Raw genomic sequence first — 24,666 nt, 5'->3', positions numbered from 1 at the left:
AAAATGTATTTTTACTCCAAATGTTATGAGTAATACTCAATTTCAGAAGTACGGTGTATTGGGATACACAAACAAACCAAAAAAAAATCACATAAGGTTTTGTTTGTACAACATTTAGTGACAACAGAAATCCTGTGATCCTAATTATGCAAATTTTTTCAGGGTGGATAATGCCTTCCTCATCAGCTTGGTGGGGATGAGACCAGAGAAATACTTCTGGCTAGGCCTCTCAAACCAGAAAAACATTGATCGATTTGTGTGGACCAACACAGAGTCAGTGAGTTTTACTCACTGGAATGCTGGAATGCCAGGTATGGAGAGATTTTAAACCTCATCTGTAAGATGTGGCAGAAAGTGGCTTTCACAACTGACAGTTTGCAATATTTCCCCCAACTATGCAAGGTCACCAACAGGGCTGCGTTGCCATGACAACGGGGATTTTTGCTGGCCTCTGGGATGTGCTGCCCTGCACCAGAAAGGAGAAATACATCTGCAAACACCTGGCAGAGGGGGCAGTTTTAACCCCTGCACCACCCACTCTTACCCCTAGCAAATGTACATTCGGCTGGGCTCAAGTAGGAACGAGAAACTACTGCTTTAAGGTACAGCTCCAAAATCCACTTCATCCTCACCTCAAAGTATAATTCTAGCGTAATACTCAGATACCCTACATACAGGGAGTTTTTGTTTGCTGGAACAACTGCTCCTTCATATTGCATCTACAGTGTAAAAAATCTGGGCCATTGGATTTTTTTTTTGGTATGGTCAACAACAACAACAAAAAATTCCAAAAGGGTGATTTTATTTCCGCCCTTTCGACCTGACTTATGTGATTGAATATTTACATGCGCACAGAACCTAAAGAAGAAATAATTAATAGATAACCACCTTTGTGGTATCCGTTATCTCTGACCGGGGCTTTAGGGTTTGTTGAGCCAGCTGAGGCAAGGAGAGCCTGGCTCTATTGAACTTGGTTTGCAGTATACCCATCTGGAGAGGACTCTAGAAAGATTTGTGTAAATATTTTGGCACCACCAACAACCAGTCTGGCTTCAAGGTTAACCATGACAACGATTTGAGTATCTATGCCTTGAAAGAAGTAGCTGAATGTAAGACAGGAAAACCTTTTAATCAACTTTACTGATGCCTCCAACACTTTTGGCCAAGTTAATCTCCTAATGTTGTTTCTGAAATTGAGTCAAAGCATTATATTGAGTCTGACAGCATTACAAGAATCCTGGTATATTGGTATGCCAACCAGAATACGCAGGTCATATGGGGCAACAGAGTCTCCGCTCCCTTTGGCGTTGGTAATGGAGTACAACAGGAGGGCCTTCTTTCTCCCACCCTCTTTAAACTCTGTAAACATGAATGATTTATCTAACCAATTCAGAGGGTTCGAACTGGCTGTTGGATTGGTAACACAATAACAAACCATCTTATATATGCAAAGGATCTGGCTATCTTCACTCGTCGCAGTGCTGGGTTTCAACAGCTAATGAGTATATGTTTTGAGTGCGGGGTCAAACATGATGTGCGATACAATGCAAAAAAAAAAGTGTTGTCATGATATGTAGAACAATGAGGACCTTAGCTTTCCAGATTTCTATCCATCAGAGAAAGTGCTGTGTGTTTGTAATAAAACAGAACATCTGGGGCGATTTATTACAAATAAAATGTCTGATTACGATGGCATGTATGGGCAATGCCTTATATTACATGATCAAGCTAACATGTTGGCAAGAAAATTTTACATCTGTTCAGATAATGTTAGGACATTTTGCATTCATCTCTTTTCTGCCCCCTTGTGGGCCAAGCTTAAAAAGGCGAGCTTGCATAAGTTTCAGGTTGCCCACTCTGACAATAAAGATGAACTTGTGCATACACTTGTGCTATTACTTACAAACAAAAGTACTCCAATGGACACACAAATAAAGAGTACAAAGACAATAAAACACCATTTGTTTTTTGGAAAGTCACACTATAAAACCATGTTTAACCTCTTTGTCTTCTGTTCAAGGTGTTTTCTGCATCCTCACATTCATCGTCAGACGGGAAGACCTGGTTCGAGGCCAGAGATTACTGCAGGGCCAGAGGAGGAGACCTGCTCAGTATCCACAGTCAGGAAGATCTACGAGAGCTACCAGAACGGTACAGTATCACCTGACAAAGTAAAAAACTAAAGAAAATACAAAACTGGTTGCAGCAGATGATGAATGTTAGCTAGTGTCCGGCAGAGCACTGGGAAAATGTTATTTTAACAATTTTCAAATAGGTTTTATACTTTAATGGCCAATACGATGATAATATTAAATATAACTATTGTCTATTTTAGCTATGAATCAGTCTGGATTGGACTTAGTGCCCCTGACCCAGCCACCGGATATGTATGGAGTGATGGATCCCCAGTGAGTTAATAGTGTTCTACTTTAATAGTTGAGTATATTTTTTAGTTCAGGATACCTCATTAAATAAACAATAAAATTATAAATAAGTGTGTTTTATTGTTTGTTTTTGTTTACAGGTGCAGTTCCAACACTGGGAGGATGAAGAACCAAACAATAAAAACAACGTGGAATCTTGTGCTGTTTTCAAAATGTATAAGAAGGATGATCGTGGGTCCTGGAACGATCTGCACTGTGAGACGTACAAAGGATGGGTGTGCCAGATCCGTTTAGGTAAAATAACGGACTGAAATAATTTGTTTCTCACTTGTTTGTTTATCCAGGGGTGTAAATCATCCTTTTTAGATATCAGTGTCACCAAAACAAAGGAGATATGTATTGATTTTAGTAAAAATCCCTGTCATCTCCCCTGTGGTGATGGACAAACAATCTGTTGAACTTGTGCAGCAGTACAAATACCCCAGTACTGTCATTGATAGCAAGCTGTGCTTTGAGCCCCAAGTTGATGTTGTATGTAAGAAAGCACATCAGCACATGCACTTTTATCGCAAGCTTTGCACTTTTAATGTTGACACCACTTTAATGAAAATGTTTTATTCCTGTTTTATTGAATCTGTTCTTAGGTTCTCTTTTATCTGCTGGCACGGGTCACTTTCTTTTAAACCTGTAAGGCATTATGAAGGTGTGCAGTAAAATTGCTGGAGCACCCTCAAATGACCTCCGTGACCTGTATCAGGTTAGGTGCATGAATAAAGCTAAATGTATCCTGGCCGACACAAGCCATCCACTAAGGGACAATTTGGTGCTGCTACCATCAGGGCGCAGATATAATCTCCCCCGATGCAGAACAAATGGGTTCAAAAAATCATTTATCCCTGCTGCTATCAGCCTCTTAAATGGCTGCTAAATGTACTGTGTATTCTTTTATGGTTGTTTACTTATTTGTTGTGATAATTGTTGTCTTTGTTTTAACTGCTGGCTGTGACACAAATTGCCCCTCGGGGATGATAAAGATACCTTGAACCTTGACAAGGTGTCAAAGAAGAGCATGCCAATCTTTTATAACCGTTGTTGAAGGTTAACTGAGCAAACTTGACCTACCGACAGTGTCTTTCTCAAATTTATTTAGGTGAACATATTCTTAAATCAGCATGGCCTACTATCACTCCAGTACTCTTATTTGTGTTTTGAGTATATTTTCTTACATCTGTGTCGTTACAGGAATCAATCCAAAACCGCCTCCAAGCCCTGCCCCTCCTGGTAAGTGGACCTTTCCTTGATGTAACCACATAGACTTAAGCTAAATGCTAACATTAGAATGCTAACATCACCATGATGACAATACTTATGTGCTAACATTAAAGTCCCCATGAAATGAAAAATACATTTTCCCAGTTTTAATCCTGTGTCCCTGTGCTAATAAATGATGTACCTCTTGGTATATGCCAGATATGTCAAAAATCAGTATCAGAGCATTTTACATCAAAATCCCTGTCTTTTCTCTTTCTGTAGAACCAGCTAAATGGTTTTGAATGTTTGGTGACTCATCCTGCACTCAGGGGCATTTGCAAAAGTTCATCCAATCAAATAAAACTATGGGCAACTAGCTAACCACGCCGGTCAATAAAAAACTGCATTTCACTGTCTGTGGGTTGTAGTAGCTAGCTAACAGAGCAATATGGAGAGAAATAGGAAGAGATGTCTGTTTGGATATCAGGTAGCAAAATCTTTGTTTTCCATTTTCAAAACAAAGTGGCAGAGGTCTAATTTATTCATCTCTCTCGCGCCCGGTGTTGCCACCACTTTTCAAATTAAAGTAGCTAGCTTTAGCTCCAAAAGTCACTAATAACTACCAGAAGACGTCACACGCTCATTTGCATATTGGTGATGTCATCACACATTAATGGAATCATTACAACTTCACACAATTAGACTCAGTACAGAAATCCTCAACAAAATATTTGAATAGCATGAAAATTATGGTACTTTTATTGTAGTGCACTGCTTTTTCACACTTTCAATCCAGAGAGCAAGAGCGTCTACATAACCATAGAAACTCACAACTGATCTCTCCTCCTGCCTCTCCCACACCTACTGCACGGAGGAGAGAGACGCTCCTGATGGCAGAAGAGCCATGAACTGTGATTACTCTGAGCAGCATGCATGTGGATGAATTACAATATAATATACTTTATTTCTGTCTTTTCTTTCCCGATGGGCTGAATAAGTTGCTAAATTTGTCACTAGTGACTATTAAAAGTAATGTTACTAAGAAGGTCTGAAAAGTTGCCAGATCTAGTGAAAAGGTTGCCCAGTTGGCAACACTGCCCTCATTCTGCTCCTAATCTAATGACAATGGAGGAGCGTGTGGAGCCAACAGTCTGCTAAGCAGCGTACTCCACTGTGGCTCTGGGGCTGGATGGAAAGTTAATGGACTACCAAAATCAGTAGGATACATCACCTGGAAATCACGAATGTCTGTACAAATGTATGTACAAAATTTGGGGCCAAATTTAGTAGCAATTTAGTACCAAGATGTTTCACAAGAGAAGTGAAATTTTTAACCTGTTGGTGGCGCTGGGGTACAAGTCAGTTAAAAACCAAAGAGATTCAACCTCTGGGGACCAGGAATGTCTGTACAGTCCATAGAGCCATACCGCTAGCGTGGCTAAAGCTACAGAAATCTTGACCTATACATGTACAGTACTGTAATATATTACACATTTCTGACATGTTTTCAGATTACAATAGGACCTCTGATGGGTGGCTAGAATGGGGGGGGTCTCAGTATTATCTCAACACTATGGGCATTGCCATGGAAGAAGCTCGACGCTTCTGCCAAGAGAGGCATAGTGACTTGGTAACTATCAACAGTGAAGCTGAAAGTGTCTTCTTATGGAAACGGGTGAGGAATGACATTCATACTCCATTACTGACATTACTCTTTAGCTGTGGTATTTGAGATTAAAACATACTGCAATGCAAGTACGTCTGGTTTTACTGTTTTCCTCTGTGTGTGTAGATGTCCAAAAATTATGGAGATAGGCCTTACTGGATAGGCCTGAACGTAGATCTTGATAAAACATATGGGTGAGTATTAATTAAATAATGAATAATAGATTAAATGAAAATGAGAAGAAACGTATCCAAACTATGTGAAATGTAGATGAAGTGACCAGCTCAGTAATATGTTGCACTCTATGTAATTTCATTGGAACATTTTTAAGAGACAGTGTGCAAGATTTAGAAGGATTTAGTGACATCCAGTGGTCCAGGATTGCAGATTGCAACCAGCTAAAACCTCTCCAGATTAGAATTCCTTCAGTGTTCATTGTTCAGGAGGTTTTTACTGGGACCTGAATTACCCACAGAGGGCTCTTCCTCTCCAAAACAAACAGAGCAGGTTATTGAAACCTGTAAAAACACTGAATAAAGCAGTTTCATGTTACAAATTAGCGTTTCTCTTGCACCGTTTGGCACATCCCAGATGGGCTGCCATTTGTGCTCAGCTTTGTCCTGATGACTTGGCGTGTGCTCACCTCATTTCTGATCCAGACGTTCAAGAGGTTTTTACTGTGAGCCAAATTGTACATAAAGCTCTCGTCTCCAAAACAAATGAACCCAGGGATGTAAACAGCTAAAAACACATAAAAAAAATAAAAACTTTTGCTCTATGCTCACATCACGGAGGGACTGCGAACTACAATGGGAGAAGCAAAAAAGCCATTGGGCCTATCTAGAGCCAATGTTTGGTTTGTCCAGTCTGGTTACTGTAGAAACATGGTGGTGCAAATGGCTCAGTCTAAGGTAAAGAAAACCCTCTTCTTGTTTTTTTAGGCAATGATACAATAAATAAAACATATTTATCACAAGTCCTACACACTGGACCTTTTAAATAGTAAGTGTTGCAAGGCTGGCTTGATACCAGTGATGTTGAACCAGACTGTCAGATTTGTGTGTCTATTAAAAAAATAATTTGATTGCTCCTGCATCAAAATTATTATTTGTTTTCATGTCAAAATAATCAGTATTTTTGTCATCAGCCAAGCATATTAGTTCTGTTTTAGTCTTAACCAACCCCTGAGGAAACTATGAGTCTCTTTAGCTTGCTATATGTTCCTCAGCTGGATGTTCATCAGCTAGCATCCAACTGAATGTCTGCTGTATAATGCTGGGCAAGCAGCACGCAGCTAGTTCATCAGAATAAAAAGAGCTGCCTTGGCTGCTAAGGAAAAATAATGATCCAAAATAGACTAAAGGGCTCTTGAGAGCTCAGGGGGATGTCAGGGTTGAGCGTTAGTTCTATGAGTTCACCACTACATGCTACTAGAGATGTACCCCAATCTGAATGTGTCATTGAGGAAAGCACAGACAGTTGGATGGAAACAAATATAAATAATACCTGAAGTTGTTTGTTATTAAAAAAACAAAACACAGTTGACATGTCTGTGTGTCAGCCATTATGTTTCTTCAAATCGATGCATATCATTATGGCTGACCATAAAATAAAAATGCCCATTCTGATTACAACATAGCACCTTATTTTACTAGTCATTGCTTGTCATACCCAGTCATTAAGCGTTAAGCGTCACCTCATGCGTTACAGTAGTAAGTCATTATCATCAATAATTTAAAACTTGGAATGCTGCCTTATCACTTTTTTTTGGCTTGCCTGTCTAAACCCTGATATTTTCTGCTATGACTCAGGGAAACTCAGGAGTAGTGGGACAAAAAAATCTAGTGTGACAGCTGGATTTATTTCAAACCCTGACAATCTATACATTAAAATGAAGCATAATACCCATAGTTTTTGGATGTAGTCTGTGTTCATTTATTTCCATTTAAGAAAACCCACTCAAAATATGAATAAATGCAAACATAGCATCATTGGAATTTATGATTATTAGTATTTTTCATATATATTTACTGTAAATAGTTTCTTTTTACAGTGAAAAACAGAATCTTTAGATTTTAAAACACTTTCTTTTTCAGTCAGAGATACAGAGATAGATATGATCATTCGGTTACAGCATGAGGATGTGGAAATATATTTCATAATTATATGCCAATATTAAGTCAATTTGATGCTTTAAAGGGACAAAAGTTACATTGCCAAGTAATATTAGGTTATATATTATATTATTTGCCAACCATGCCCACTCCTGGTATTGTATCTGAATACAGATGGAGAGAGATTATTTTGTTGGTTAAACAAGTATAAATACAGATAGTGACATCTCAGTACATCTCTACAAGTAATCTCTTTCATATTACACATACATAAAGTATCGATTAGTGCATCTTAAATTTTGAAGTAGTTAAATACTTTTTTTGAACAAAATCTGGTGGATTTTTCTGACTGGATTGAAGAGCAGACCTCATTCAACATTTTTCACAGATAGGACTGCAGGCGAGCAGACTAGAGCACAGTGATTTATTGAAAAAAGTAAATAAATACATCACAGGATGTGAGGCAGACAAGAGTCGACACCAACAAAGCTCACAAGGGGCAGGAAGGAGGCATAAAATCCACGTAAATCCAAAAAACTATAGCTATAATTAAGGTTGAAAAATAATTTAACTCATAGGCCAACTCCCTCGCACCATATGTCGGATTGACTTGAAATTCAACACACATGTCCAGCACATGTGCTTCTTTAATGATTTTATTGTGTTCTGAAAAGGTGGATGGATGGGTCTCCAGTGGTGTTTCAAAGGTGGGATGAAAATCAACCCAAATTCCTACGCAATGATGAGAATTGTGCTGTCATGACTACATATACAGGTGAATAACTTAAAAGTCACTGATCTTTAGTGGCTTACTTTCAGATAATTAATCTGATATTCTTTACCTTTCAGATGAAGAATAATCTGAGATTAGATTTTGGATGTAAAAATGCACATTGTTTTTTCTTATATACTTGTTTAACATTTTGGGTTGGCTTACAGGGTTCTGGCATGTTTATAATTGTGGGCATGAGCACAGGTCCGTTTGTAAACGCAGTGGCTCACCACCTGCCAACGCCACTGTACCACCAACAGTTACTCCAAAAGGTGGCTGTCCACAAAACTGGGAGAAATTTAACTCAAAGGTCAGAGGTCATATTTAATTATTATTGTTGATTTGCGGGATGGGGAAACAACTGGTGGTGCATGAAAAGGACATTCAATATGACAATGTATTAACCTATATTTGGATAAAAAAAATAAGCTACTACCCTTTTGAGACAAAGCTGTTGATTTTATGCTCCTATAGTGTTACAACATCATTACCAACCAGAAGGAGACGTGGTTTGGAGCGAGAGCACAGTGCAAATCAATGGGAGGAAATCTCGTCTCAATCCTCTCCAGAAAGGTGCATGGTATGTTTTGTGTTTTTTTATTTTTTTTAAAAGAAAACTATAATTTTTATATTCCTGAGAAACGCATATCATGCATATTTCATAAAAATGTCAATGTCTTCTGGATATCCAAATGAAGTCAGCTGGAGACAACAGGCCTAATTATTGAACAACTGCAGTTTTTTATTGACAAAGGTTTGCGCTATTTTCCTTAATCCAAAATAGTTGACTGCAAGCATACGGTTTATATACGGTTGTATAGAGAGTACATATGGTAGATCTGGATACTTGAGGCATTCATGGTTTAGCCAGTAAAACCAACTATTAATAATGAAAGAGTGTGCAAATCCTAGTGTGCAGAAGATGAAATTTTGTATGATTAAAGTTGTTTAGTTAGGTGATCAATGTGTTTTGTTCTCAAATGCTCAAGTGAGACGTGACGCCCATGTCAAATAGTCTTCTGGAAGTTGTTGCACCTGTACACACCATAAAGTAAACAGCCAACACCTAGCTACCTAAAAACTGTGCATGAATGTTATATCCTCCACCTGTGAGAGGAGATTTAACTAGTCAGAAAAACAAACAATACAAGCTAAGCTTCCATGTTCACTTCAATAGTCTTGGTATAAGCTTGAAACAAAATTGAGAAAAAGCTGTATAGACAATAGCCTGGGTGACTCTAGTCTGGCTGTGCACGGCTGGCCTGATTTTGCAGTTAGAGAAAACACAGTAACATTTATTTCCAAACATGAGAGGGTAAAAAAAGCCAATACAATGTAATGGCCGGTATGTTGAACATGTGGTTTGTGATATCTGTAATCCAGAATAATAATAATTACTTCACAGTGACATTAATTTGGGATTTAACAAGGTATCAGTTACATAAATAAAACATTATACTACAAAATAAACCACAAGGGATCACGGCAGAAAGATTGTGAAACACTAGTCTCGCATTATCAGACCTATCTCCACTCCTTATTTTAGCACTGTGTCAGCGCTGGAGACAGACCTGACTAAACCCATCATAATTCCACACTAAGGAAAAAGAAAACAATCTAGCTTGTTTCTATTTCTTGAAACTAATTATAGTCATCTGTTGGCTAAGTCCAGGATACGACCGTGCCATTCCAAAATAGTCTTGATAGACAGCGGAGGGGTAGGAGAATTAATTGGCCAATAGCTGGCTCATACCCTTTTTCCATTAAAATTTGTGGCTTAGTGGGTAAAGCAGGCGCCCCATGTACAAGGCTGTTGCCGCAGTGGCCCGGGTTCGAATCCAGCCTGTGGCCCTTTGCTGCATGTCATGCCCTCTCTCTCTCTCCCCCACTTCATGCTTACCTGTCCTGTCCATTAAAAAAAATTGTGTGTATATGCAGTTTTTAAGTGCGGAAGAACCCAATAAAAATAGGCAACAGACTTCTTTCCCGTTGCTAGTAGACCAGCTCTGCAGTAGATAAGTATGACCTTTGGGTTTTTTTCTGGTGTGTCACGTTCGACATAACATACATGCCACAATAAGGGTTAGTAAACAGTAGAAATGCATAGAGGCCAGTGAAAGTGCTTACTTCTTGATTATATGTTACTTATTCAGTCTCTCTTTCAAACTCGGTGCTAACTAATTTTAAATGATGTTTGAGCAGTGCTTGGATGGAGACAGAATTTACAGTGGCGCATAATTGCACTGCACCAGAAAAGGGCCAAAAATGAATGCGTCCACCTGGTTGTTTGTCCATCGCTGCTGATCAGAGTGAATTAGAGCTGGAGCTGATATATACCTGTGACTAATGCAGAATCATTTGTCCTGGGAGTAAATCTGAATTGTAGCCTTACCATTAAATACAAAAGTCGAATGCTTCGTGGGTGTTAAAGGGTTTTTTGGTCCAGTGGGAAAGGGGCTTTAGACAAATAAAAAACTATTATGGTAGTGGTTCTAAAAAGCAGAAGGGTTATGTGACTGAGGCAGTTGTTTCGGTTTGCGACTGAGTGAATTATTTTCTTCAACTATTCTCAGCAACATAGGTTATCTCAACTTAGAAAACACAGTCAATGAAATAAGCAGGCAGTAACATTAAGATAGCAAATAAACTGGGTCGCTCATCTGCCAACTATGTTGAGCGCCTTGTGAGTTAACCTAATAGCTTTCTTATTACCACATAATATCATGGCATGAAGACATGATGACAGGTATTATTTATGATGACTTATACTGTCAGCAATGAACACAAGATTAAAGACCAGTCGAGGAAGGAAGCTCAAATATTCATATGGTAAAGTTTATAACTGAATGAAGTCTCTAAAGCAGAATGAGAGTGGCGTGCTGCAACACTGATTATCCTTCAGTAGGAGTTTTATACAAATTGCAAAAAGGCACTGTTAAGTGTTGTTTTGCTTTGTAGATTATCAGTCCATAGTAGTTTTCTCCTGGAAGACGTCAAGAAAAGTCTAAGGCAAAAAATGAGGTTAAACCACACTAAGTGGAAAAATCACTAATTCACTAGGGTGAACATAGTCAATTTACTGAACAGGTGCCCATTAGCGCCAACTAATGCCATAGTGCCTGACATACCACAGAATCTACACCCTCCACTTGTCATGCTGCATCTAGCAGTGAATCAGACTAAACTGGCTTGAGTCACCTGACTGACCAACCAACTACTTTGGCTATCATTAAAGCTCCACAGTCACAACATTGGGTATTACCATGTAAAATGTAAACCACTGTCCATTCAGGTAATGTTTTCTGCATTCTTTAATTGTGCAGTTTAAGAAGACCCATACACTGATCAAGGACATCTGAGAAATATGTAGTTTATTATAATTTATTTAGATATTATATATTTAACTGGGGAATAAATAAAAAAATCAATGGTATGACCAATATGTGTTACATTTTCAGTGTTTTTGACTTCTAAATTGGCCAAGCCATCTACCACAGCCCTGTGGATTGGTTTGCATAGTGCACGTGGCACTCCATTTCTCTGGACTGATGGGCGACCAATGCGATACAACTACTGGGGTACTGAGGCAAGTGGACAATGTGATATTTTTTTATTATCAAGTACAAGAGGTATGTGCTGAAATACAAAAAAAAAGGACTACTTTTTGATAACTGTTTCTAATGAAAATGTCAATCTTCCTCTGATGCAGTGTCGCTATCCAAATTGGAGTGATTAAACACCCTTTTGGGGTAGTTAAAATGTTTAATGTACATGAGGCCTAACTATGTCAACTTAGGGGCTAAGAAACTGAGGTTATGCCTCAAGTACATACTATCTTTATTATGTGTTGTGATCAATTATATGCATCTGTATTGTTTATAATACATTTTTTGGGCTGTACTGTGAATTATTTCTGACATCCTGGTTTTCCATTGCAGAGGACACAAGTGATTCACAGTTATCACGGCATATATTATGACAGTGAGGTAAAAACTTTTTTATATACTTTGATCATAATGTGCAATACCACTTCATTTGTGTGGACTTGGAGCTGACACACATCACACTTCTATGACAAATTGCTGTTGTGTCTCTTTGTTTACAATTTTGATGAATTATATGCATCTACTTTGTTTATTATATATTTTCTGTTTGTGTATTCATACAAATTTCTGACATCCTTATTTTATATTGAAGATGGATTATGACCATTTTCATCGGCCATCACGTACTGAGGTAATACTTCTTGACACATATACAATTCAACTTTACTTGTCTTGACTTGGATTATTGGTTATTTTGTGAATATATTAATATGACTGTCTAAATAAATAAAATCAGTGCAGGCGTTACAAATACCAGTAACAATGTCTCTGTTCTATTCAAGTGACAGTAAACAAGACTGCCTTGATACCAGGAACCTGAAATCAAAGCATCTAAATGTTTGACCATCATTAATTCTATTATTTACACCTGTGCCATTTCTACTATGACAAGTCAAAATATCTTCCATGAAAAAAACCTGAGTAATTTTTCATGGGAAAGGTGCTGTCATTAACCTGGATCGTACCATACTTTGCCCTCTACCTTAAAATTGCTGTGTTTGACCAGAAAAATTGTGCTGTGATGACTACTGACATCAACAGTGGAATTGGAAAGTGGATAAAAAAGAACTGCAATGACACCAATGGATACATCTGTCTTCGAAATATTGGTGAGTCTATCCTCAGCCCTTTACTTGAATGCATTTCTGAGGTGTTTAAGATGCTCAGGAACTCACAAATTTTTGCACACACATCAGAGCGGGTGGAAAATTTGATATTTTATGGGTGGCGTACCCAGGTGTGACAAAATGGTTCAATAGCGCCCTCTACAAATTTTTAAATGAAGTTGCCATCATGATATATTACATTTTACATTTTACATCTAAAGACTTACAAAAAGCCTCTTGGAGCCATACCCTAAGTTATAAGTAAATTTGTGCTTTCTAAGATAGCAAAGGCATGACCCTCTGCCAATTGGCTTACCCTGACATTCTTACCCTAACCCTAACCAGTCCCACTCCTCTTGCCTAAACCTAACCAATCCAACCAACAAAGGCAAGGAATACTAGCCAGTTAGAAGGAAAGTAAGACTTGTCATGCTTTCGCTATCCTAGGAAATGCAAATTTGCATAACCTAATCACTGGGAGACTCTCTAAAACCACAGGTTTCACCCAGGGTCGTTACCTCATATCCTGCGTCACACAGAGTGTTGTGTGCCTCGTGTGCGTTCTCTTATTGGGTCGGCTCATCACTTTTTGGATAAGCTAGCGAAGCAGTGACCTAAAAAGTTGTTTATTAATCTAATCTTTGCCTTAATCCCAAGATAAACCTTCAGGAGACCTCACACCTGATTGTAACTTCAAACAGACATGATTTTTTTATTTTTTTGTGATCATTGATTTTTGAAGATACACTTAGACTTTTGGCCTTTGTACCACTGGCATGGCTGCAACCACAACTACTGTTAGACCTCTCCGCAGGTTGTCATATGACTTGTACCTGACTGCTGATAAATTCTGATATTGACCATCATGACGTTACACTGAAAATATGTACTACTAAACAGTAGAATATAAAGTAATGTCTGTTCAGATAAGCTTCAGGCTACAAACCAAATACACTCTACTCTCCTCACTTCCCTACCTCTATTGCCAGGGGTGGGATACCTCTTCTCTGGTGGACACAGCATAAGGTTCCACACACAGAAATAAAATTCATTTTATTTTTATGGTTCCACACCAAAAGGTTTCTGTTCCATCTATTTGAGGGTCCTTGGCATGGAAAAGTTTAGGAACTCCTTGCTAAACTACATTTCAGTTGGGGCAATAGCCAGAGGCAGTATGTGTTGCAACTCCTTGGGTCTCATAATTTGGATATGCTAGTGCTTGTCAAAACACGTCATTGAAAGTAACTGACAGCTCTATCTTACATCAAGGTACCCAGCCCATGTAAGCTGACAAGGCACACACAGGAATTATTTTCTTGTACATAGATGCAAGAACAAATATACAAATTGTAGGAGTACTTTTTTATAATAACAACAATCCACTACAGACTACCAGTGTGCTGACAGATGGTATGTTCTACCTGAAATAGATTTCGGCACATTGTGGGCAGGATCAGAAACACTCCCTTGGGCTGCAAGATAACAGAGAAAACATCCATGTCACGACACAGTTCTATGCTAGAATTTCTTCCCTGTTTACTTACAAAATATTCAAACCTACTTATAAACCCTGTAAGTTTGAGTCTGTGATCAGATGTGAGTATTCAAATTAAAAAGGTCACGATTCAATAGCCTTACTATATATACAGATTATATTGTTTGCCAATGTACCTTAGCTGTAGAAGCTCTTCTACAAGGTGCTTTGCCATGCTGACAGGCCAGAATGACTCTCAACTTACTCACTCCCAGAATGTAAATTTAACAACTATTGGTAAGCTGCAATCTACTTAAAATTGGCAAACTGAATTTGGGATTATATGATTTAATGTTTAGTCAACCAATTTAATGTTACCACTAAATGTTACCAAGCACTCTGCACGTAATGTTAAGGGTTGTTCACAAAGGAAACCTGTTAGTGTAAAATTAGCTTAGCTGCACAATAAATTTCAACCAGTATTTGCATGGCACATGGTGTTGGGCGCATGATATGAGATTCTAAATTTTAGCATGACTGGATAGTGAAAATTAAATGTAATAATCTACATTATTTGCATAAAACTAATGTAACTCACCCTCCATTTGCTGAGGGGCTTAGATGGTCACAGAACTAGTACACAGATATGAACTATTACCCATGAACCCTTGCGCAAACATGTACGCTAGCTATTGCTCACTGTGCAGTGCTTATTCATAATGGCAAGGTAAAATAATAAGCTAACATTTATGTACTATTGTATTATGCACTACCTACTACTGTGTATGGACATTCTTGTGGGCCCCAACTGATCACTTTGTAACTTTTTGAACAAGAGACTTTGACACACCCTCCACCTTAGAAACTACCAGCAAAAGTTCAGTGAGGGAGGCTAATGCACCTAGCCATGCTACAACTACTTCTGACTTAGCAGTTACAGGCAAACACAAACGAGAGAAGCCCTGAAAATATTCAGGGAATTATCTCATGGCCAAGTGTTTTTAAAATATATATAGTAGGGGGTCCCTGCTCTGTACCTCTTTGAGCTAAGAGGTCCTTGGCCTGAAACACATTTAAGACACTTGTCCTAAACTCAACAAAGGTCAGCCTTAAATGATTGTATGTGGATTTTTGGCCATTTCCGGGCACTGTACTCATTTAGTCATTCATTCCGTAACTGTGTATCCTGATTCAAAGTCATGGGGGGGGGGGACACTGGGTGAGAGGTGGGGTACATCCTGGACACGACCTACACACTCACATAGACAGGCAACCATTCAAGCTCACATTCACACCTACAGGCAATTTAGGTATTAAAAATAATTAACTAATTAACTAACTTGCATGTCTTTCGATTGTGGGAGGAAGCCAGAGAACCCAGAGAAAACCCTCGCTGATAGACTTGCACCGATTACAATTTTTTGGGCCGATACCGATTTCCGATTTGCAGAGTGTTTGGATGGCCGATTCCGATTTTGGCCGATTCCGATTTTGGCCAATTCCGATTTCATTTTTTTCAAACCACTTTACAGCACACAAGATATTGCAGTATTTTCTATCTTTCCTTGATGAGAAAATTTCAACCAAGATACAACCAGCTTTTCAATAATCATCTCAAACAAACAAACAAAAACAGTGACACAGGTTAAGAAACATTTTCCTTTTTGCTCAAATATTACTTAAGGTACAGTATTAAAATAAATAAGTAAAAAAGGCATAAATAAATAAAAACATAGATAAATAAAATAATAATTATTGGTGTATAGCATTTGTTGGTCATTTCTTGAATAGACAAAAAAGTAAAAATATCTCCTGTGGAAAATTCACACAGGTCTTCAGAACGCGCCTGCCAGTAAGCGTGCGGACACACGCCTCGTCAATTTCAAGCGGCACAGTGCAGCAGTGAAGTTTAACACGGACAATTAACAACTTTCTCCTTCTCTCTTTTGATGTGCGTGCATGAATGACTAAGGTGAGAAGCTGCCCATGTTTCACCTTCTCAAATCGGCCAAGCCGTGAGTTGCACATGTGCATGTGTGTGTGCGCTGCTCATGTTACACAATGTCAATCATGCAGCGCGGCAGGAATTTGACCGGCGTTTTAAATCGGCATATTTTAGACTGACCGGCGGTCACAGGTCACGGCCGATCACGTAAAATCTGGCCCGATTCCGAGCACTGCCGATTAATCATTGCAAGTCTACTCGCTGACAAAGGAAAAACTTGCAAACTCCACAGAGAAGGGCACAGTTGGTTGATTCAAACCCTAAAACCCTTTAGCTGTGAGGTGACAGTGCTAACCACTGCACCACCATGCCTGTGGAGTTTTTGTGTATTTTGGGGCATTTCCAGGCACTGTACTTTAACAAACTCCTTCAAGAGAATTAATTACATCCACTTTAAATTTGGTCAGTGCAATCTTAAGACCCAATGATGAAAAACTAATCTCAAATCTTGAGTTTTTGTGGAATGAAAAGTTGGAACAACATTGCTTTGGCATTGAAGCTATTTTGTGCATTTCAACCTGAAACAGATAGTTGCACTGTCCAATCTGCCCCAAATTTCTTATGCTTGATAAGACTCTACATGTCTTTCTAAAGTCAAGGTTATTTTGCCACCCACTGACAAAATAAACTGAAATTTATATGTGTGGTATGTGCTTGATATACAGCAACATAATGCGTGTTTAGTGTGTGTTTTCTAGTGCCACATAGTGTACACAGGAAGTCAAAGCAGAACTTGCAATATGCAGATTCTAGTGCCAATATTCCCCAGAGATCAAGATTATGATTTCAACAGTGCAAATTTAAGACAAGTTGTACTGGGTTTTAATACCAGGCTGATTCAAACAGGACAGTGAAATGGAATAAGTGAGTAATTTTATTCTTCTCAGGAAAGCAAAAAAGGACAATAACTCTTGAACATCCATACAAGAGAAATCCTGCTTTCAAGATGAATTGAAAAACTAAATTTGTCTAATTTCTCACCCTAAACAGACCCATCTCTCCCAGACTCCCCTGAACCAACAACTCCTACAGGCTATGTCAAAATATTTAATGACTCTATCAAGGTTGTAACTCAACAAATGAACTGGAATGCAGCCAAAAAGCACTGTGAAGATGATGGTGCCAAACTGGCTAGCCTGCGAAACACATGGACACAGTTGTATGCTGAGCTGATAGCTTTGAATCTCGAAGCTCCTCTGTGGATTGGACTGAACAAAAAGGAGGTACAGGGCAAATGGCCTCTCAAACTGATTCTTACCTTAGAACTGTTTTCTGTAATTGTTGAAATTAAGTTATTTTTAAACTATAAATATTAATTACAAAAAGTACATTTATGTTATTTTTGGCTTTTAAGAGGCTAAATGTTTTCAATGCTTTTGCTGATTATGTAGCACACTGGACTATATTTTGAATTAATGATGTTTGATCAATCTTTGCTGTCAGACTGGTGGATATTTCAGATATATTGATGGCTGGCGTATGACCTCAACCTACTGGAGTGGATGGGAACCACGCAGTAACCGAGACTGTGTGTTTGCGAACACACAAGGACAGTGGGAAACTGCTGACTGCAATCGCAACATCAGCAGCATTTGCATGAAGTCTACAGGTAAGGCTTATGTAAATTTTAATAAATTCCTATCCGACTCTTCCTAACATAGCCTATATGTTAGGTATGTTTCCATTAACATCCCCTACAACTAGAAAAGCAATGCTAGCAGACAGTCCCATTCTTATGCATAACTCTCTCCAGTGCTGTCGTAGCCGACCGGCACACAGGGAAGTAGCAGGTGGGTCTTCCAACTCTAGTGTATTAATTTGTACTCGTCACAGTGACTTAATTACACGCCATTCTGTTTGTTTTGCCAACGTCAACATTTGTTTGTGTTTCATGAGACAGGACCACAGATATTGATCTATATCTCATAATTATTAGACTTTGATCCTCTGCTTGCCCGTCCCGTGTCCAAGGGTATTGGTTTCTAGGCTATGTATTTGCTCTATATCATTACACTACTATAAATATAAGCAGGGGATTTTAATACAAAGTGGAAACCACTGAATTTAAATGCATAAATGGGTCAGACCTGCGCACAACAGGATTTGAAACAAACTGTAACAAACTGGAGCTTCTGTGTTTTCATTACCTGCTTTGAAACAACATGACTCCCATTCATTTAAAATGCCTATTCGTTCTTCTGAGGACATTTTGGTGAAAACAACGCAAAAGTAGTGAAATAAGTAACTTATTTCTCTACACAGAGAGTAATATTGTAAAGTAACTTGTAACTTTCATAAAAGGTATCTAGTGATATGTACTATATTACATTTTGAGAGTATCTTGCTGTTACTGATGAACCTGTTTACCTGTGGATTGCTCCAAACATTACACAAACTCTGCCAGTCTTTTGTTGCTCAGTCCCAACTTTTTCGGAATGTGTTGCGTGCACTGAATTCAGAATGAGTGCATATTTACAAAAAACAATAGTTCTCAGTTTGAACATTAATATCTTGTCTCTGTATTGTATTCAATTGAATATATGTTGATGTTACCTGTTTGGAACATGGTTGCATGTGTTCCCATTGTATTTTGCTTTAGATGTGACATCGTTTTCTTGTTATACAATATTGTCAAATGGTGCTTACGGCAGTTGGATTTGAAAGCATGTACTAAATAGTGATTAGTTTTTCTCATTCACAGATGTGCCACCAACAGACCCAAGTGATTTCCCAGGATTTTGCCCTGAAGACCCAGAACAACCCAGATACTTACGGCGGACTAACAGCTGGCTACCATTTAAGGCTAATTGTTACCTCATTTTTACAGACAGGATTGAGTGGCAAGAAGCAACCACTAACTGTGCAAGACATGGTAAAGATTGTCCATGTATGGTATAATCGATATCCTGAATCAGACAGCTGTGTTTAGCTTTTACTAAAGACAAATTGTTTTCTTGTTTGTTACTTTGTTTCTAAAGGTGGAACTCTTGCAAGCATTGAAGATCCTTCTGAGCAAGCATTCATTCTAAGCAGTATACAAATGTTTCGAGACAGCCAATCATCTTTCTGGATCGGCTTATATAAAACTCACAGAGGTACAGTCGCATTGTCTGATCTTTAATGAAAAGACACATTAAGCTACACTTGAACATAAAGAAGGAAAACTATGTTAAACAGATGTTCTGAAACATAAACGTTACAAAAGTAGCTTAATTATTAATTTCCTACCTAATAGAGAACTGAAAAAAGGCATGGTAACTTCAGTATGTTTGGTCAACAACAAATGGAGAATGAACCCAAATCAGCCTCACTGGCCAAGTACACTATGTGTGCACATACACATACATGTTTTTTTGTTGTTTTTGTGTGCTGCTGTGTTTCCAGCGGATTTTAGGCACCAAATGTGGGTGTTTTGAAGCAACCCGTCACTGTTATTCCAATGACTTTTTTAGCAACCCAGCCCTGTTTGTCCAGCTGCTTTTTAGGGCCGAACAGTTGTTTTTACCAAGACAAAGCTGCTTTTCCTGCTGGGACTGTGGCCCAAAAAGTGGTTGTTTTTTTACAGAGACATTGCTTCTTTTCCCGCCAGGAGACTGCCTGGAAAAGGGGTTGTTTTTCATAGACACAGGATTCTGCCCCCCAAATAGAGTATTTCTGGCCAAAACATGATCTTTTCCCAACCATAACCAAGTTTTTGTGCCTAAACCTGACCACATTTTAACTACAGCGTGTTGAAACATTAAGTTTCAATGTATCAGCTACATGATAACCTGCAAATGTAACGTATCCATGGTTTACAGAAATGTATAGTGCTAACATTTTTTATGGTGGTTGGGTTGGATGTTTTCTGCTCGTTTTGTGACTCTGGAGGTGTATTATTCCCAAAGTGAGGACAGGTTGGCACCAATGATTTTTTGGTGACTATTGCAGACTATTGCAATTGTATCAGTAGCTACTCAGACAGGTTGTAATTCTTGAGCTAGCACAGAAACCTCTGCTAAGCCTTTTTTCGTAACGTGTCAGTGTTTGATGTCCACTTTAGATCCCGGGAGATGGTGGATCCCAGAAAGCTGAGGGTTTTCCACAACTTACACTTTGTAGTTCAGAATGGAGTAAAGGTGTCACTTCCCCAATTTTAAGTGTGCTAAGCTCCAGGTTGTTCTGACAACAGCTAGGCCAGCTGTAGCAGGCAGCGAAAACAATCTCTGATTAACCTAGTCATGATCATAGTATTACTTATAAAGCACATTTAAAAACAATTCACGTTGATCAAAGTGCTATACAAAAGGAATAAAATGCTAAAAACCCATACATAAGAGGCGACTTAACTGTCAGGTACACAGCTCACACATCTATAGACACAGCACACACAGGCATGTGTCAGGGAAGACCACAACAGAGGGGCTCAAACACTACTGAATAACAGTAGGTTTTGAGCCTGGACTTAAAAGAGTCAATGGATGGGGGCGGATCTGACTGGGAGGGGGATGCTGTCCCACAGTTTGGGGGCAGACACAGCAAAGGCACGATCAGCCCTGCGCATAAGTCTGGAGCATGGGACAGCCAGGAGCCCCAGGTCAGCTGACCTGAAGGACCTGGGCGCAGAATAGGGGGATAGAAGGTCTGCTATGTAGGATGGGGCCAGACCATTAAGGGCTTTGTCCACAAACAGGAGAACCTTTAAGTAATATAGTTCCCTCAGTCAAAACAGAGCAAAGAGGAAACTATTCATTGGATTTACATTCATCCAATAGCCAGTGACACATCTGCAATGCTAATGTTGTTCTGTATTTGCTGTTGGGCAACTGTCTGCTAACGTGTTTGGTCATAACAAACTACATAAAAGTGATAACATATTAGTTTTGTGTTTACAGCTTGTTCTGCTGCTCCCGAGTGGTCTTTGGGTTCAATACAAAGTAAAAATAATAAAGGAAATACTAAGTTATAGGTTATAGAGGCACATTTGGAAAAGAAATTGTGTTGCAAAATATTTTTTCTGTGCAAACTGAAAGAAAAGATATTGAGTATCAAATTAAATAAACTTAATCTGGTACAAAAAGAAACTTTACAAGAAAAGAAACTCACAGAATTTTTATTCATCCCCAGGCACTTGGCAGTGGTTGGATAAAACCCCCCTGGACTACACTAACTGGGGTGAAAGTCCAAATGGGAGAAACACTTTTGGATCCGTAAGAGCTACAGATGGGATGTGGACAACGGGCCAAAAGTGGTATGACAGAGGATATATTTGCAAAGCACCCAAAGGTGAGATCATCATAGTTGTTAGGATTCAGTTTGAATTAAAGGAATTATTTTACAATAACAGGAATGTGTTTTTAAAAAAAGTGTTGAAAAAACATATTAAATCAAAAATAAATGCATTTATTGATTTTGATATTGAAGTATGAAGTCAATGACATGACAGAAATTATACACTCTTTGTTAAGTTGTTAATGTTTCTTTAAATATCTAGAACTATTAAAAGGGGCAAAGACAACGGGTAAGTAACATCTCCTCCTACTTTTAATTTCACTGATAATTATACATTTTTTCTTTTGGCTGATAATCTATGTGTTGAATCTATACAGTAACTCCTACGATGGAACATCAAACCCGTGGCCACATCACTTTGGTAGTTTTGCTGGTCATTACTGCAATCGTCATAGGGACAGTCATCGCCTTATTTCTCTTCAAGAAATCTGGTCGCCGCTTACCTATCCCTGAAAAGTTCTCAACCTTTGACAACCCACTCTTTTTCAACAATGAGCGGTTCCAGCCTGGTCTGGTCGACACCAAGAAACTGGTAGCAAATGCAGAAGAGGAGAACCCTGCACCTGTTCTAACTGTGTAATGTAAATACCAGCAGAATCTACTGGGGCATACAATGTACAATGTAATTTTGATGGCACTCTGACAAGAATTTCATTTTGTTTTGAAATGAGAGATGTTTCAATGTAGCTGGCAATAACTGGCTTTAATGAACAAAATAATTTAAGATGTAGGATGTCTTATGTGATATATAAATCTCCATTTGTAATCATTTGAAATAATGTTTAATTGTATATTTTATGACACCAGAATTTACTGACTGATTAAAGTAATTGATTCATAACATATTTTACTTTAAAGTACTATGTTTGCTAGGATTGTGAAATGTGTACAAGACTTTGAACTTGGCAAAATGAATAACATTCCTGTTGGACTATAAGAAAGACAGTTAAGACAGACAGTATACCATTGCTGCATTTCATCATCCTTGAAGATATTACAGATGACATTTTATCTGTCTAGAAATCCAGTTGAGTCCTAAGACATGTATTGCAAATGAGAATTCAAACTATTGTATTAAAAAACATTGAAAATAACAACCTTTGTGTATCTACACTGAATGTTTTGGCTGTTTTTCTAACTTTAAAGAGAAAGCTTAATGAATGTTTATTTAGATGTTTATCTTTACTCAGCTTGATTAGCATATTAGAGTGTTTACTTTTAGTCGACTATTTTTCATGCAAAAATAATGTAAATGAAAAAAGAACATTGATTAATCTTTTAAATTCATAATATATTATTTATTAAATGGATTTTTAAAAAAAGGTTTATTTAGAGCCAGTAAAATAACCTGGAGAAAAAGGAACACTATTAGAGGGAGCGTTTTCTCCTTGATGAAAGCTTGTATTCAACAGATGTGGCTGAGAATTCAAAACTGCATTATGTGTTTTAGATTGTGTAAAGTGGACATTAAACGGTTTGCCCTGGTAATTTGACTTGATCAAAAGAAAATAGCACACATCAGTGGGGCCGTGTAGTGTGTTACACTTGTTTGAAAACTGCATTTTGGCAAACTTTAAACATTAAACCTTTCTTTTTGTCCATCTCTTTTTAATGCTCATCATGTAGCCAGTCCTAAAATCAAATTTGCAGTTATCAACATCTATCTGTCCTGGTGTTTGCCGAGCCAATGGTCAAAACTTCGGAAGAACTGAAAATTCACTGACATCTGACAAGGATAACATGACCAAGGATTGTGATAACGATATCTTAAATCTAAGACAATATCTAATCTCATATCGTGATACTGATATAATTTTGATACATAACCTAGGCCCGGAGAAGATGCATTTGGAGGCCAAAGATTCTTCAGAGAAAATGTTATGGCCAAATATATTGATTCACCAAGGATTTCCAGACCCGCAGTTTAAGTTCCATGTTGCCAGATTGCTTTGTCTACTGAGTAATTTGTGCAAGCATGTTTCACCTGTTCACTTTTTTAACCTCTTACTCAACACAAATATTCTCACTTCTCAAATTCACAGAGGACACTTCCTCTTTGAACATAACATTTTTTTTCAAAAAGGATGCAATCGACCAAATTGTACTGTCTAAAACCTTGTCCTAGTTAAATCAACAATACAATGTATAAATCATTTACAGCACAGAAATAATTAAGTTAGTACTTCAACATCAAACCGTTTAATCAAACATCTTGTGTAAATTAGGCATGCGGAGTTACCTTGCATCCATGAAGATATCTTTGTTTTTCTCGCATGCCTCCACGTAAAATGGTGAACATTTTTGATTTATTGATCGATTAAGACAATGTTTAACAACAGCAAAACTATATCAAAACATTTGTTCGCAAACTCTTACAAAACTCGAGCAGTATTATCCAAGTCTTACTTATGCAGTTGTATGCTCAATACTTCACAAACACAAGTACTGTCACTTACTCTATGCTCTCTTCAGAGCCAAAATCCAATACTAACAATACTCTTTGTTGTTGTTGTTTTGCAGAAATGCATGTGTTTTGAGATGTACTGAGCATAAGACTGGATAAATGAGACTTGGATTTTACTGTACAAGTTGTGTGAGAGTTTGTAAGGGTCTGTAAACGGACATTTGTTGTTGTCAATCACATTAATATGTTTCCCATTTTCCATGGAGGCGGCTGAGAAAAAAACAAGTTTAGTTTACAAATTCAAAGTAACACAGCATGACTAATTTATTTAGAAATTGATATTTTGTGAGTGAAGTATTCCTTAAGGGGTGTGGGCCAATGAGGACAGACTTTAGCATCAGACTTGATCATTTAGCTGATACTAATTCATGAACTGTTATCATGTCTCCACAACGGTTACCGTGTCGTGTAGGCGTGTGTGTGCATGTGTTTGTATATGTGGAGGAGTTCAGCGCCGGCAAAGAGCGCAGAGGAGAGGCTGCAGGATGATAATGAGTTAAACCAAAATGTGTAAAAGCACCAATAAAAGAACCGATAGCACTCATCAATACTAC

The 24,666-nt window shown here is 38.2% G+C and overlaps 1 protein-coding gene across 1 annotated transcript in view; it reads left to right on the top strand.

The window, feature by feature from the left end:
• LOC126382743 (macrophage mannose receptor 1-like) overlaps positions 1-22,745 on the top strand; it is a 31,740-nt gene extending 8,995 nt beyond the window's left edge. Inside the window, exons 11-32 of the mRNA XM_050032795.1 lie at positions 163-311; positions 403-602; positions 2,021-2,151; positions 2,336-2,408; positions 2,525-2,678; positions 3,627-3,665; positions 5,147-5,310; positions 5,428-5,495; positions 8,090-8,190; positions 8,355-8,497; positions 8,662-8,767; positions 11,646-11,773; positions 12,126-12,173; positions 12,385-12,423; positions 12,799-12,901; positions 17,368-17,600; positions 17,821-17,986; positions 19,079-19,249; positions 19,356-19,472; positions 21,484-21,642; positions 21,851-21,877; positions 21,966-22,745. Coding sequence (XP_049888752.1) covers positions 163-311; positions 403-602; positions 2,021-2,151; positions 2,336-2,408; positions 2,525-2,678; positions 3,627-3,665; positions 5,147-5,310; positions 5,428-5,495; positions 8,090-8,190; positions 8,355-8,497; positions 8,662-8,767; positions 11,646-11,773; positions 12,126-12,173; positions 12,385-12,423; positions 12,799-12,901; positions 17,368-17,600; positions 17,821-17,986; positions 19,079-19,249; positions 19,356-19,472; positions 21,484-21,642; positions 21,851-21,877; positions 21,966-22,228 — 2,782 coding nt within the window. The 3' untranslated portion in view covers positions 22,229-22,745. The remainder of the gene's footprint in view (positions 1-162; positions 312-402; positions 603-2,020; positions 2,152-2,335; positions 2,409-2,524; positions 2,679-3,626; positions 3,666-5,146; positions 5,311-5,427; positions 5,496-8,089; positions 8,191-8,354; positions 8,498-8,661; positions 8,768-11,645; positions 11,774-12,125; positions 12,174-12,384; positions 12,424-12,798; positions 12,902-17,367; positions 17,601-17,820; positions 17,987-19,078; positions 19,250-19,355; positions 19,473-21,483; positions 21,643-21,850; positions 21,878-21,965) is intronic.
• The last annotated feature ends 1,921 nt before the right edge of the window (positions 22,746-24,666 follow it).

This window comes from Epinephelus moara, chromosome 21 (genome assembly GCF_006386435.1).
Source record: "Epinephelus moara isolate mb chromosome 21, YSFRI_EMoa_1.0, whole genome shotgun sequence".
Lineage (NCBI taxonomy): Eukaryota > Metazoa > Chordata > Actinopteri > Perciformes > Serranidae > Epinephelus > Epinephelus moara.
This window is presented reverse-complemented; position numbering and strand designations above follow the sequence as displayed.